The 15,422-nt window shown below is 37.0% G+C and overlaps 1 protein-coding gene across 6 annotated transcripts in view; it reads right to left on the bottom strand.

Annotated features, from left to right (window-relative positions):
* Nucleotides 1-2,689: 2,689 nt before the first annotated feature.
* LOC103715340 (ubiquitin receptor RAD23d-like) overlaps nucleotides 2,690-15,422 on the bottom strand; it is a 33,750-nt gene continuing 21,017 nt past the window's right edge. For all 6 annotated transcript variants that reach the window (XM_039129347.3, XM_039129348.3, XM_008802931.5 and 3 more), the window contains 7 exons: nucleotides 14,424-14,601; nucleotides 9,934-10,083; nucleotides 9,794-9,853; nucleotides 9,661-9,708; nucleotides 9,447-9,553; nucleotides 9,273-9,351; nucleotides 2,690-3,077 (listed from right to left, as the gene is read on the bottom strand). In XM_039129347.3, the coding sequence (XP_038985275.1) occupies nucleotides 2,961-3,077; nucleotides 9,273-9,351; nucleotides 9,447-9,553; nucleotides 9,661-9,708; nucleotides 9,794-9,853; nucleotides 9,934-10,083; nucleotides 14,424-14,601 (739 nt within the window). In that variant the 3' untranslated portion in view covers nucleotides 2,690-2,960. The remainder of the gene's footprint in view (nucleotides 3,078-9,272; nucleotides 9,352-9,446; nucleotides 9,554-9,660; nucleotides 9,709-9,793; nucleotides 9,854-9,933; nucleotides 10,084-14,423; nucleotides 14,602-15,422) is intronic.

Below are 15,422 nucleotides of genomic sequence, written 5' to 3'. Positions count from 1 at the left end.
TGATGGGTATCACTGCTTAGTCCCCAATTTCTAAAGATGGTTCCTCATTGATGGCTGCTGATATTGAAGGCTATCTCTTTCACCTTTGATCGCACGAGTACCATCTTCAGTTTTATTCTGGTCAGAGAAAAGAGAGTTATTGAAGGTGTTTACTATATTAGTTTCATCAATTATCTTATATCATCTTATACTTTTTCAATTATTTTGTAATCTTTAATTTTCGTGTAATGGATGAATCCTATTATGCATCCCCTAATTTATTTTGATGAGATGAGGATGTACAAATCTCCATGATTATAGTTTATATTTACCTCATCACTAGAGAGATGATACTAACTTGAATCAGAATCCTCCTCTCTTGTCCAAGTGGAAAGTGATGATACCATCTCGATAATATACATCTCCTTATTATTATGGGAATGATGATGAACATTATTACGAGATCATCATGAAGCATCATATGAAGTTCGAGAGATTCTATAGGCATCATCCTAGTCTTATAGCAAGGAATGTTTACAAGAGCCAACAAGAGAAAAGAAAATACCAACTGTTGTGTATTTCTAGGTTAACTCTCTTGATACGTTTAGATAATGGAGAAACGTCTAAATAGCGTGCCAAGTACAAGCCCTTGTTAAAGATGAATGGAAAAGAACCCGGATTCCTACTAACCATGGCATGACCAACATCAACTAACTGGAAACTTTTTGTAATGGAAAACAGTTGTTATGATAATCAATTTTCAAAATTCCAAAATAGCTGGGGAATGTTCTTGACGAGTAGGGCCGTCGAAGTCTTAAATCCAATATGAGAAGATCCATACTAAAATCCAATGTACTATCAAGTCTAGATTTGAATTGGGTTTTACTTGTTGGATTTGATCTGGATTTTGTTTCTTGTTGTATTCTACATCTAAAGAAAGATTATTGCTGTTTTGGTTTAGTATCTTTGAATAAAATAATATTAAATGGTAAAAATAGCTTTATATTATTTACATCAACTGTATTTTTTTTATTACCATTGTCTAACGAAACCAATGACAATTATTTCTTCTGTACAAACTTTTTATCTTAAATTTGATGATTCTTATTTGAGTCCAAAAGATGATTTTTGTAAAGGCTCATATATAAAATGCTAACATAAATTGTGTATAATGACTGTACATGTAATTCCTATGAAAATATAATCAATTATGCATGTAAAAATGTTATGGGATTATTTGTTTCAGTGTCATACCTGAACCTAACTAAACAAACATATTGAGTGTAGTTTAGGATCCAAATTTTGATTGTTTTTTGACTGCTGGCTCGTGGTCCTGACTCCATGGCCATTTCCCTTTAGAGTGGGTGCGCAATGGTCATAATTTCCACTCTGGTAGTTGATAATGCCTTTAAAGGGAGTCATCATCTAGGGGTTATCAGTTTTCTTGAAACTTTTCTCCTCTATCTTAATAGCTAATTAAGAAAAGTGACCTCTTACGTTCTGTCCCTCTTCAAGCGTCTTTTCACTTCTAGATTGCTTTTCATGCCTCAGTTTATAATATTCTTTCATGACTTGTCTACTCTTCCCTGTAACATATTCACACGAGTAGGGGTGTAACCAAGCTGAGCTAGATTATGTGATCAAGCTTCGTTTGAAATTAATTTTGAGGTTGAAAGTTGACGTCAAGGTTTGTTTATCATTATTTAAAGTTTTATTTTAAGCTGAACCGAATCAAAGCATTGATCAACTTAAAAATCTTAAATAAATCTAAAAATCAATTCATGTTTGGATCAAGCTCGGTTCAATTTTAAATTAAAAAATGGGATCAAGCTTTGTCCACATTTGAATTAACATCTAATGACTACGACTACGAATGGACCGTTCCAATGATCCATTATCTAAACTTATAATTACTATGTATACAAACACATACATATTAATTCTGTGCAGTTCTTGACCAACCCTAGTATATTTTTAACTTGGCCTAAAACTTTCGAGCCTAGGTTGCTGGATCAAGCTTGGTTACATAGCTTGGACCCAAGCCCTAAACATGAGCATCCTTCAAAGCTTCAAGCTTTGTAGTTTATCCAAAAGTAAGGACCGCAGAAAGTGAAATCCTTGTCATAATCATCAGTGCTTCTCGAAGCACCACAGAAAATCTACAGTTCCCAAGAATATATGCTGTACTTGGGACATCAGAAGCAGAGAAGGGGTGTAAGCTCTTGCCTTTCCTGGTTCCCATCTGATAATCAAGTTTGGGTAAAGATTCATGTTCAACAAATTTATGAAACTTCTGATGACAATTGTGAAACTCGTTCTCTCTTCTAATCTCGAGAATAGAATTAAATTCTTCATTTGATTTTCTTTATGAAGATATGCAGGTGATGAGCAATGCAACCCGGGCAAACTTCATCTGATAGCTGTAAACATCTCCAGCCTTCATGGAGGAGGGTTCGTACCCAAGTATCTAAAGTATCCAATAAAATGACCCAAAGGCTATCATCAACCTAAGCTGGCAACCACACCCATTGAATTCCTGCACTATTCTGCTGGATCTGGCAGAATAGATGAAGAATGATGTAGAGAGGAGAAAGCAACGGAGCAAGAGGGAGAAAAGAGGCTCCAAGATGCTTCATCATCCTGTTCTGGTGGCATTCACATGCAAAGGAAAGAGGAGGCCATTACCAACATGTTTTCAGAAGACCCAAGATCATTTAAATGAGCAACTCGTAATATTATGATTGCAGATTCATGATTATTCTACGAAATTCTTTACTTTCTTAGAAGGGAAAGAAACAATATAGCCAGAAATGATCCAAAGAGCAATCTTTATACACAATAATAGTTTCCGGACACATCATATAGGTTAACCATACACTGGACATGGGGGGTTGGGGGTTATTTAACCTGTAACTGATATTGACATAACACACCACTGTGGGTAGGATTGAATGAACTTGTGTTCAAGTATACCTTAACGATCAGTCTTCAAACTCATGCATATGATCCAAAAGATAGTTTGCTGCCAGCTCCTCATTCTTGTTGCAGGCAAAGAAGACCTCCAACACAAGTGCCCGATCGAAGCCCATTGCCTCAAGCTAACATAATCACATACAATGAAGTTAGAGGACCCAAAATGTCAAAATATAGAAATGTTCTAGCAATTTTTTTCATATGGAAATGATCTAACAAGTTAAGATAGCTTAGAGTATCCAGCATGACTGATGACCTATTAATGTACGAAACTCACATAAGTCAAAACTTTTCACTTTACCAGCTTGATAAAATTTATTGTTGCTTGCATTCCATGAAAATATAGCAATCCTACATTGGTGAGCACTCCCATATCAATATCATGCAATAAGAACATTTGAGAAATACCTACTGCTAAGGTGGGGATTTGGCAAAATAATAGCTTAAATAAGAAATTTTCGAATTATTCCTTACTACATCCCATGAAATTTCGGTCTACCTCTACTCCTCTTCATTCCTTATACATATATTCAAGTTGCTCCTTCATGTTGGTGCATCTCTCAACCTACGTTGTACATGTACAAACCATCTAAGTTGTCCCTCACTTAATTTGTTCTCAATTGATGTTACTTCCACCTTGTTACAAATAACTTCATTTCTTATTTTATCTTTCTTTGTATTATCACACATCCATCTCAACATTCTCATTCAACCATCTTGTACACGTTCTTTTCTAACTATCACATATTATGTACTATAAAACATGATTATATGGTTGTCCTCTAAATTTTTTTTTCCAACTTGCAAGGTATCCTACGATCACATAATATCCCAATTGCATTTCTTTATTTCATCTAACTAGCTTTAAACCTATGGATAACATCCTTTTCAATCTCCCCTTCTTATGAATAGTCAATCTTAAATACCAAATGATCACTCTTAAAAACTTACTACATGACCCTCAATTATAATTCCATCTTCATCTCTATTTCTATTTTTACTAAAATTTCCATGTAGTCCATCTTGGTCCTACTTAACCTGAAACTATTGATATGTTAAACAAGATTCTAAGTTGATATGTTCACTCAAATTACTAAGTTGATTTTTTTCTTCTTTTTGAAGGGACAATTACTAAGTTGATATGTTAAACAAAATTCTCTGTTACGCTCGAATTTCTTGATAGCTGAAATCAACGCCAATGTTGAACCGAAGATGTTGAAATAGATTAGGAAAACAGATCAAAAGCAATGCAGGAAGATTCTGTGGATTCCATAAGGTTTGCAAGAAAATAGGAAGAGTAGTAGCTCGACAGATAATAACAAGAAAACCTCTCTACCAACAGTTTATGATTCACATAGTATGAAATTGTCATCATCTTTTAATCATAATATCACCTTTCAAGGGCAAAGAATGATCTCCTTGTAGCTCTAGGAATGAAAAATACAAAAAGAAAAGAACCCCCGCCTTCTACAAAACTACAGCTCACACAAAAACATTAGATGTATGATATCCACAATCACAAAAATGTAAATATATCCACAACCACAACACTAAATCCTAATAGCTTGAAAAACCTCAGCATTGCAACCCAACTAGAATCAAGACATCCATACACTGTTGTGCAAAATAGGACTTGCAAGCAAGATTTTAAATCCCATAGGACAGAGTTGTCCCAATTTATTCATAGAATGGGATGCTACACCGTCTCGCCCCATCCCGACACTTGGGACAAAGGATATCCCAAAACGTGCTGATCAGGATGCTAGAACAATAGTAGGATGGTCCTGTCCCAACACTCAATATGGTACCCCATCCCGGTGTCCTGTGAAGCATCCCAACTGACAAGAATTCTAGAAGTAGTTAAAAAATTAGAACATTAAAATGAATCACCTAATTTACTCATACTTTCTACTAACTGAAGGACTTAAAATCAAATGAAATAATCAATATTATCTAACTGAAAGAAACCTGATTTTAAGTAGTAATCCTCTTTCATGTAGGTGAGCTACCCTAATAAAATTGAATTCCTGCACAGATAGGAAGCCCGACGTGACCAAAAAATAACTTCACTAAGACCACAAAACCCTCCCTCAATTAACTGCATGAAAATACAAATACGTAAAAACAAATAATGGATGAACTTTCTCTTGATGCCAAATTTGTTCAAGAATATTGTTTTAATATATCTTTATTTTTGCTTCAGCTTTCTTCTTCATTTTTCTTTTTGTGTAATCCCATCAAGATTCTTCATCTGTATTGATTAAAATTACTTATACAAAGTAACAGTTTTCAGCAAATTTTAAAGAACCAATACGGAGTCTCATATCAGTTCTGTCCAAGGTTGGGCTAATACTGTGACTCTCTTATCCCGACTCTTCAAATGGGTTCGTTTTCAGCAAGTTTTAAAGAACCAATGTCGAGCCCCATACCGCTTCTATCCTAGGTTGGGCTAATAATGGGACTCTATTGTCCAGACTCTTTGAGCAAGTTGTCTCTTGGTACTTTTTTATATTTTTTATTTCTATTTTTCAATTATTTTTGTCCTAAATAAGCTTTGGATGGAAATATATGCATTTTGGAATCAATGTTTGAAGGGCACATTGTGCTAGTACCAGTATCATGATTTCAATAAAACTAAAATGTTACCACTAAATACAAGTTAAAGTGTGAAATATAACTTATCAATTATCAACCATCAAATCATAATATATATATATATATATATATATATATATATAATAGAATCATGAATTTAACTAAAACAATATCAAATTCACTTTTAACTGAATTTATTCTCATACAATTTTTAATAATTAGTTTACTCTAAAAATTATATTTATAAATAATAAAATATGTATCACAAAAGCAAAAAATAGTGTATTGTAGGGTAATGTCCGCCCTACCATGGTTTTAAATCCTAGTAAGATGGGCAACGCCTTGGCCATCTTGTCTCGTTCTCGCGAGAACGAGATCTAAGTTGGGGCAGGACTTCAAAACCCACCTACGTGGGGTGAAATCATGTTGCAGGAAAAAGAAAGAAAGAAAGAAATGAAGAAAGAAAAAGAAAGAGGAAAAAGAAAATAAAGAAAGCGAAGAAGGAAGAAAGGAAAGAAGAGGAAAAGAAAGGAAAGAAGAAAGGAAGGAAAGAAAAAAATGGAAAGAGAGCAAAGGAAACAAAGAAAGGAAAAAAGAAGAAAAAGAAAGGGGGAAAGGAAGAAAAGATAGAAAGGAAAAAAAATAAAAAGACACAAAGAAAGAAAAAAGAAGGGGAAAGAGATGGAGGCTTCCTAGCAAGATATTTGACTAGGACAGCTACTGCAACAGGGCGGGATACCCTCCATATGGAAACCAAGATGCGCCATCTCATAGAATTTAAAACCTGCATGCTTCCTACAACATATTCAAATTTCATAAAAAAAAATCAATATGATTTTCCCATTTCTCATTTTTTGGACCAAAATAGCGCACCAAGGTTTATTTTTTCGCGCGGGGGGGGGGGGGGGGGGGGGGGTGATGTTTCTAGAAGGATACATGCTCTTATCACTGTTTTTGGAAATTTTTAATTTATTAAACTTCGGAAATACATTCTATCTTCCCCAGTCTGAATATCCTTTACCAATGTCATATGGTCATCATATCTAATACATATAGTTAACTATTTTTATTTAAATTTTCCCCACCAATCACCTTTAGCTTAGTTTTAAGTTTCTCTGACTTGATCAAGAGCTTGGAAGCATAATTCAGGCCCTTACCCTGCTAAGTTTTTTCCCATCACAGACTCAATCTTAGGCCAAAAGGCCTGAACTGCTCAAATATGACTGCATAATGAGCCTCTATTTGTTTAGACTTCAAATAAAACTTTAGATAATTTGGTTACTTGGTCCTTAAGTATCTTGGAATTTAAGTTACCTAGATGCTAGGCTACTCAAGTTAGATGTTGTGAGGTTAATTTTCCTTTTACAAGTGACTTTGATCTTTAAGTTATTTAATTACTTGGTATTCAAGTTGCTACTGCAGGCTGGCTACAAATGTGCGGGTGGGATAAAGTCAAAGAAGTATTGAGTTATATTTTTGTACACGTATCATGATTGAGAAAATTCCTCTTCAACTGGTTGGTGACTTTCACCACCAAGGCCCATTTTATGTTTGATGCAAGTCTTCTGCAGAAAGCCTACAAAATCATCCTCTTGAAGCCAAAAGAAAGTGATGACCAAAGTGAAGACAAGTATGAAATGCATCATTGCTGTCCCTCATCCTCTTTTAACCACCTAGCAAGGACTATTGGCAATGGTGCAACAGCTTTCATACTAAAGTAGGCTGCAGCAACCACTTGTGTGACTTGGTGATTGACTTTCAGAGCTTCACCATCATGTCATCTAGAGGCATGGTCCAAATGCCTAGTATGAAACATAGGCAACTTGTGTCCATAAGAAACTTGAGTATAAGATACAAAGCTGGATATACACAGGTTTTCGGACCACAAAATGCGGCACAGCAACTAAACTAATGCATATACTCATTCTATCGCAGTGACAACAAGATGAAGCACATACTTATTAAGGACAAAATTATGTAGACAAAGCAAACAGCTGATACAATTTGCAACAAGCCAATCGAAATAGATATGTCATCTTGGGTCCCTTAACCCGACTGAAGAAAGCCAAGATCTCCAAAATTAAGAGCCTTAAGTGCTTGCTGTGGAACATGAAAAGGTAATGCTTTAAATATAATAATATAATGAACCTGTACTTGTCAAATTTTTTATTAGAGTTTGAGTCATTGGGTTTCTTTCCCTCAGCTTGGACTTTTAAGTTATTATCCTGTCTATTAATGGGCCCAGGCTGGGCTTGTCTGAGGCCAGGCTGAGCTTATTGGAATGGGTCATGGGCCAAGCCCAGGCATCAAATTTCAAGCCCAAATTCATTTTGGGCTTGATTTGGGCAGGCCCAAGCCAATTGGCTTGCATATCAAACCCTAATTCCATCTCATTTGATTCCTTCCCCTCTTATCTTCTCTCTCCATGGAAACACATAACACCGTATGCCAATCCTGCTGCCACCATCTGCCACCACCACTATCCACCTTTGTCGTCCATGGCAAGCAACGGACAGAAGGACAGAGAGGCGGCCAGGGGCAGAGGAGATGATGCTATGGCGACGAGCGACAAGGGAAGGATGATGCAGTGACGAGCAGAGGGGAAGATGCTGTGGTAACAAGAAGCAGAAGAGAGGATTGGTGGTTGCGCATGCACACACACTAAATATGGTGAGAAAGGAAAAAAATAAGCAGCTGGCCTTGGGACAAATCTAGGCTGAGCCAGGACTAGGGCCAGGCCATAAAAAAATTGAATATAGGCTTGGACTGAGCCAGACCTATCTTCTTTACCATGGCCAAGCTTGAACTTGCCCAAGCGCAGATCATTAGCACCTCTAGTTATCATGTAGCCAAGTTACCAAGTACTTGCTCTTTAAGATAATATCTGAGATATGTATGTTATTTGGTTACTTGGCATTCGAGTTAATATTTTAGGGGATAGGTTATCTATGTATGTGCTGGAGACGGCAGCTAAAAGAAATGCTAGCCCCTACTGTTTCTCTAGTGCCTTCTTTCCATGTCTCTCTCTCTACCTTTTTGTCTCTTTATCCCTCTTATTCCCTTCTATCGTCTCTTAACTCTGATGACATTGTCTCCATTTTCACTCCCCTAAGATTTCGGTATCCTCTAGTTTTCTGGATGCACATAATTTCTGCAATCTGAAATCCTGTTATAAGACCACTGTGGACATTCACTGAACCCTCTGCAACTTCTGTGTTTAGCTTCTTAATATCCTAAAAAACCTTACAGTCTAACTTGCAAGTCTAGAAAACCTCTAGGCCAATCACTCTTTAAAATATTTCATTTCCAATGTTTTCTATGACAGTACAGTCAGGTAGTAAGTTTGTTGATTCTCTAATTTCCCTTGCAAAGATTGTCCAAACTCCATGTGTAGCCTTCCTGCTATACCTTGCTGTATCCACTTTGTTACTTCTGTTAGTCATTACCTAGTAATAATTTTCATTTTTTTAAGAATCTCAACAAAATGTACATTTTATCTACCTGTTTGTTTCACTGTTCACCATTACTGGCTCAATATCTTTAACTTCAAATACCTTTTCAACTTAGTTGTAATTCATTGCATTAAAAGTTTCCAACTCTTGCCAGAGACCCCCAATCATGAGTCCATAGCTACAGAAGCAGGTAACCTGGACAGCTTTACATTGACTACCTCCATTAGCAGCATAACCAAAACCTTAAAAAATGGATTATATAGGTTAACTTACACGTTCAATGGCTTCACGTTCCTCTGGAGTGACTGTAAGGGCTTGAGGCATTTCGGCAGCTAACTGACCTAATAAATTGCTGCTTCAAAAAAATTAGAAAGATCAGCAAAATCAACATCCTCTCTAAGTCTCTACCATAAACCAAGAACATATATATATAAAAAGGCTTCTCACCTTTCTCCCTCAGCAGGTTCATTGATCAAGCGAAGGAATTCAGCTTGATGTTCTCGAATGAGCCTCATAACTAGCGGATTTTGCTTCCCCAGCTCTTGAAGCATGGGCTGTTGAGAATCCAAGGAGACTACCATAAGACAGACCATTATAAAATTATGAAATAACTCAAAGGCCAGAATTTAGATTCACATAATAAAAGGAACAAAAAGAAGACCTGTAGGATTTGAGGATTTGCCTGCACCAACGCCTTAAAGGCTTGGAACTACAAAGAAAGAAATGGAGGGCCATAAGTTTCTGCAACAGTTACTAGTTGTAGTCTAATATTTAAAATACTAAACTCATGATACCTGTGGACTATTACGAAGAAAATCAAGGCTGCTTGCACCTGACCTCACATTCGGAAGACCCTGCAGAAGGAACAATGAATGAATCTATCATATTTAAATTTGAATAGAAAAAAAAAGTAGCAAGCATTTGCTGCACTTACCTGAGGAAAGAGGTCCAAAGGATTAGCATTAGGTCCACTGGAAGGAACTGCAGGCTGAACAGGTTGTGGAGCCTGGACTGGGGAACTGGCAGCTTGCCCAGTTGCAGGTGCTTGGGCCACAGGCGGGGCCTCAACATGTTCAGGAATACCCTGATAATATGTGTCAACATAAGACTTACAGATAACAGTGTTAAGGATACCTCCATAATTTTGCTGCATTCACATAGCGATACTTGAAGATCTAGAAGTGGAAAGGTGGAATAATCACATGTTATCTTGTGATTGGTATGAATTTGAGACTGAAATGTTAATGACGTTGTCATTTATAAAATAAAACAAGAAAAAGCACAATAATGAAAGAATATCATTAGTAACAAGTACGATCCTTGATTAAGGTCTAGCAAACCATGCCGAACCAATCAGTTCAGGACATACCGAATCGGCCAATTTGAGGCATATCGAAACGGACTGGTTAGTGGCATGGTTCATGGGCTCAAATCAAGACATCAACCATAAAAACCTCAAATCCTCCTAAATCAAATGCATTAGACATGGAACAGGAAAAAATCCACAATAAAAATCTTCGAAAGGGAACTTGGAAGACGACAACTCGAAATCAGCTCCAATAGCCCCCAATCGATTTGCTCTAGTGGAAGACAATGGCGGCCTCAAATTTGGCAAAGACACGAGAGGGAAAAAGGATTCGGGTCCCATTTAGGTTCCGATCAGCCGATTTGAGCAACACAATGGCGCTTCTATCTCTCTCTGTTAGGGTTCGCTCAAAGTCCACGTTGCTAAATCCAGCCTCTCTCTCCCTCATCGTGAAGCCCTCGAAGCCCTCCTCCTTCGAATCTGGCCTCTCTCCCTCATCACAAAGCGCTTAAAGCCCATCCAAACCCATCAAAGCCCGGCCAGATGAGTCCCCCCACTCTCTCTCCCTCTCTCTTTCTCCCCCTCCCTCTCCTTCATCCTCTCCCACCTCTCCCGCTCCCTCCCTCTCCTCGTTCCTCTCTAGCCTTCCCCCCCCCATACACCATGGTTCGGTACGGTGTAGACCGGTACCGTACTAGTTGCCAGGAAGCACAACTGTTGATATCGGTTCTACTTACCTTGATCTAGATTGCTGGTGGCAATTGGTTGTTCTCTATTCCATCATGCTCGGAATGCTGGTTGTGCTCTATTGGCCCTTATGATAGCATAGAACTGCCAGTGACTGATTCCAAAAGGAGGAAAAATTCAATCTAGCTATATTAGTGGAAGATTATCTTTTGCTCACCCCTGCCTAAATGTAGCATTGTACAAAATCAATTGCTTGAGCAATTGATTTGGCTTGAGTTATACAATTATCATGAAGTCAAGAACCATACCAATAAAATAGCCCATAATGGTGCTTATTTCGTTTTTCTTCAAATTAGTGTTTGGACATAATCCAACACATGATGCATAGATGATGATAGTTCTTGATAAGTGTGTTTGACTCATCTTCAAACAGCCCTTGTCATATTCAGACTCCAAGAAGATATAATCACATCTTACTTAGGAAGCCTACATCTAAAGCATTTAGCATTGCTATTCAAGACCCCGATGACAGATTATGTTATAAGCCTAGCACATGATGAGTTTTCTAGAATCATGGAAAGATCCAAAGCCCAAAGCTTATTCATGTAAGGGGGCTGGTCGGTACATTTGTATACTTTATCCTGGAGTATCCTAGCCATCATTCCTACTCCTAACTTGGTGAATTTCTTTATATTTTAATGCTAACAACTCAGCATCTTAAGCATACTCCATTGACTACGTCCATTATATGTACTATCAACTTTCAGACTAGGAGGGGCCTCGTTCCAGTTTCCCCTGAAAAGACTGCCTATTAAAGAAAGGGAATCAAGAACATCTAGGAGTCACAGGAAATCCACCTCATCACTACCACAAATAGGTCAAGGAATACTTTGATTTTAAGATAGTGAGCTATTTGAATAATGATTTCACAACACCCCAAATTAAGAGCTTGAGAATGTCCTAACGACAACCTAAGACTCCACTTCTACACTTCTGCATGATGCTACCAACCCATAGTCTCTCTCTCTCTCTCTCCCCCCCCCCCTTTTCATTCTGGGTACCCTATGAGCAATGCTGCATATTACAACTACATAAAACCCGATCCTCGGAAATCCACAAAAATGACTCTTTGCCTCTTCTACCAACTAAGATGAGATCCAAAGTCCAGACATTCATTATAGGTTCTTGAGCTCCTCATATGACTTGATAAGCTATTTCACTCCACTCCCAAATCTGCCTTACGAAAGATCTCATCTTTTATCCTAAATCGCCCAACAATACCAAAAGAATTTTTGGGATGATGAGTTCCATGCATCTAGCTTGAGAATAGAAGATTTCCTTGCCAAGACTGTATCTGATTCAAGATTTATGAATAGAAGAATTAAAACTTTGTGGAGTTCTTGGCCAAGGCATCTAGAAGGAAAGAGGGAGGGAGAGACTACTATAACACCTATGGCTAGTTTAGCGGCTACGGAGGAGGCTAGAGGACATTGACAGATTATCTTGAGAGTTCATTGACCATGCTTGGAAAAGATGAATTTCCTAATTGCATGAAGAAATTGGATAATCAAATACATTAACCATGGTTTGTAGGGTAAGATCTTGGAGGTCTGTACTAGCAAACTGACTCGTACCAGTAGTGAATTGATAGTCATCCCCCCCTACCGAACGACAGTACCAAACTAAACCATACCAACATCGTACCACTTAGTTACTGACACAGTCACCGAAAGTGGTACTACGAACCTTGAAATTAGTCCAGTCTTGTTTTTGCCCCATATCAAAGTTTCCCAAGAAAAATGTTTAGAACCACCAAAGGAATATGTGAGGGAGACTCCATCCTGTAGTTTCTGTTCATTACCTGCACCAAGGTTATCACAGCTCCTTCCAGACATAGACTTCATCCACAGCAGCTATCTGCATTGACTTAACTGAAACTAAATCGAGCACCCCAGGAACTAAGTTGTCTCATATTTTCTTGTATCAAAGGTTAGTGCTTGGATGCTGAATTATTGAACAATCTAGGATTCAGCTCTGTATTCTATTAACCCAAAAGATCAATGAGAGTGATCTAAACTCACAACCTTCGAAATTCAGCAGCTTTTCTGTAAAACTAGGAGAATCAAACAGAAAAAGTTGGAGGAAGTGGATAGTTGTACTCATCCAAGGTAAGCAATGCAGAGGGTTGATACGAAGCTAAAAGCAGTTCATTTGTGACCAGCATTTCTTTGTTAAAGTTTAACATGTAAAATTAACTTATTGCTAGCACTATCTGTGCAGATACATGAGGATGCCTAAGTATATGTTATTGCAGTATTGCATATCCATCACACAAGAATGATTGCTAGTCCGTATGTAAATGTCCAATGTGCACGTAACTGAGTGCACACATATATCAAAGAACATGTAGACTTATATATGCATGGATCTCATACATTACGCAAAATCCTGTGCAACAGATATCATGTGTGCAGAAGTAACAGTGTATGTACAGATTCATGAAACATTCAAGAAAAAATTAAATAAATTCTAGAGCATCTTGAGTTGCAACACCATATAAATCATGTTAATTCCAATAAACAATATCAATGGATGAAGGAAAATGGAAGCATGCCATAAAAAAATGTTGTTTAAGCAAAATGAAATCTGTAGCTTAAGTGTAGCAATTCCATAATGGTTAAACAACTTATAAATTTTGTTTCTTTAATATACCCAGAGCCCCATATGTACCCTGCATAAGAATGAAGATGCAGACTGGAACAAAAAAAAAAAGGTGTAACTGAAAATGATTTGACCTCACAACCTAACCAGCACTATAACTCAAGGCTGGAACAATGGCATCTAGTTTCAAATGACCATTCCCTTTCTTGATTCATACATTAATCCATGCCCTACTAACTACAAGTAAAAGCATCATCTTTAACATTGTACGCCAACCAATCCTCAAGTTCCATCATCACCTTACCTACCCAACCTTTAGTTCTCATGCCATAACTCATACCAAATTTCCTCTTATAACCAAGCAGAGCTATTTGGCCGTAGTTAACAAGTTGGTATAATTATAAAGGCCTCATTTCTGCAGCATGGCAATCCAGTGTGACCAAATGGAGCCCAACCCAACATGAATATCAATGGAGAGAACAAAGTATCCTAGGAGTGGGCAACATTTTAGGTTCGCAATATGTCCTAAATATGGATAATGAAGTAAAAAAAGCAGCAATAGGTATAGTATCAATATTTTGTGTAATTCCAAACCGATAAATTCAGGTCACAGCTATATCGATCAAAATGATTAGAAGTGAAAAGAACCTCTCTGTAAAGTTCACAATGAGATGCAGAATTCAGAAAAGTAAAGCTATTATATGTGAGGAGAAAATAAAGGAAATGAATCTCTATTATAGTTGAGGAAAAATGAAGAAAATGAATCTTACTGAATATAAATATTCAACAGCCCTTTCAGGGTTGTTATATGCCGCATGCAAAGCACGAACAACAGTGTCCCTCTCCCAGGTCCCCCCACCCATGTCAAGAATCTGTTGGATGGTTTTTTCTAAGTTATTGCCTGCAACAAGATTAGATGCCGCTTGACCGTATGCATCTACTTCAGTGCTGCTTTGGCAAAATTAGGTAACAAAAGGATGTCAGACAAAAATGGTCAGTGCATTAGTAAACATGTAGAATGACATTACTGATAAATAATTTTCTAATACTGACACTTCAACAGGACCAATAAAGTGATCAGGCAATGACATCAAGAAATGAAGCACCTCTATAACACAAGTGAATAGCGAAATGTTTGAAAAGTTGATTGAAAGAAAATGAAAGAACACTCACATTCTTTGGACGCAAATTAGTCATTACACTGAAATCATCTAAGCTATCACTTATAATTCCAGTATAAGCTAAATAAAACTCATTTGTTTCTATATTACTAGGAAGATTACATAGCATTGTGTCCATAAAAGCCATATTGTGAAGGTTTAGATAGAGAGGAAGCTAATTATAAGGAAAATTATTTAGATGAACAATGTGAAAAATGCATCATAAGACAAGATTTTGTTCAAAAAGCAAAGATTACTGTGCTAACAATATATTATATAAGAGAAAAGGATATGATGCACAATTAAGGATCGGCACCAGCACCCAATCAAGATAATTTGCGATGGAAAACTGCAGATTTAGACATCTGATGTAGCTCTAAAACATAGAATAAATAAAAATATACATAATAAAATAGTCAAATAAATATAACATATGAAATTCTTGTTCATTATTATTTAGTCTGTTCTTTTTATATTATTTACCTTTGTCCAACAAGGAAGAAAGATAATGCTTACTGGAGAGAAGATAAAAACATAATATAACTCTAGAAATAAGATCTTGCCATGCGGAAAAAGAATGAATATAAGAGATGATAACAAAGAGAAAGG

This window comes from Phoenix dactylifera, chromosome 5 (genome assembly GCF_051530095.1).
Source record: "Phoenix dactylifera cultivar Ajwa chromosome 5, Ajwa_hap1_PhDact_Kaust_v1.1, whole genome shotgun sequence".
NCBI classification, from domain to species: Eukaryota; Viridiplantae; Streptophyta; class Magnoliopsida; order Arecales; family Arecaceae; genus Phoenix; species Phoenix dactylifera.
Note: the sequence above shows the minus strand (reverse complement) of the source record. Positions and strands in the feature narration are given on the sequence as shown.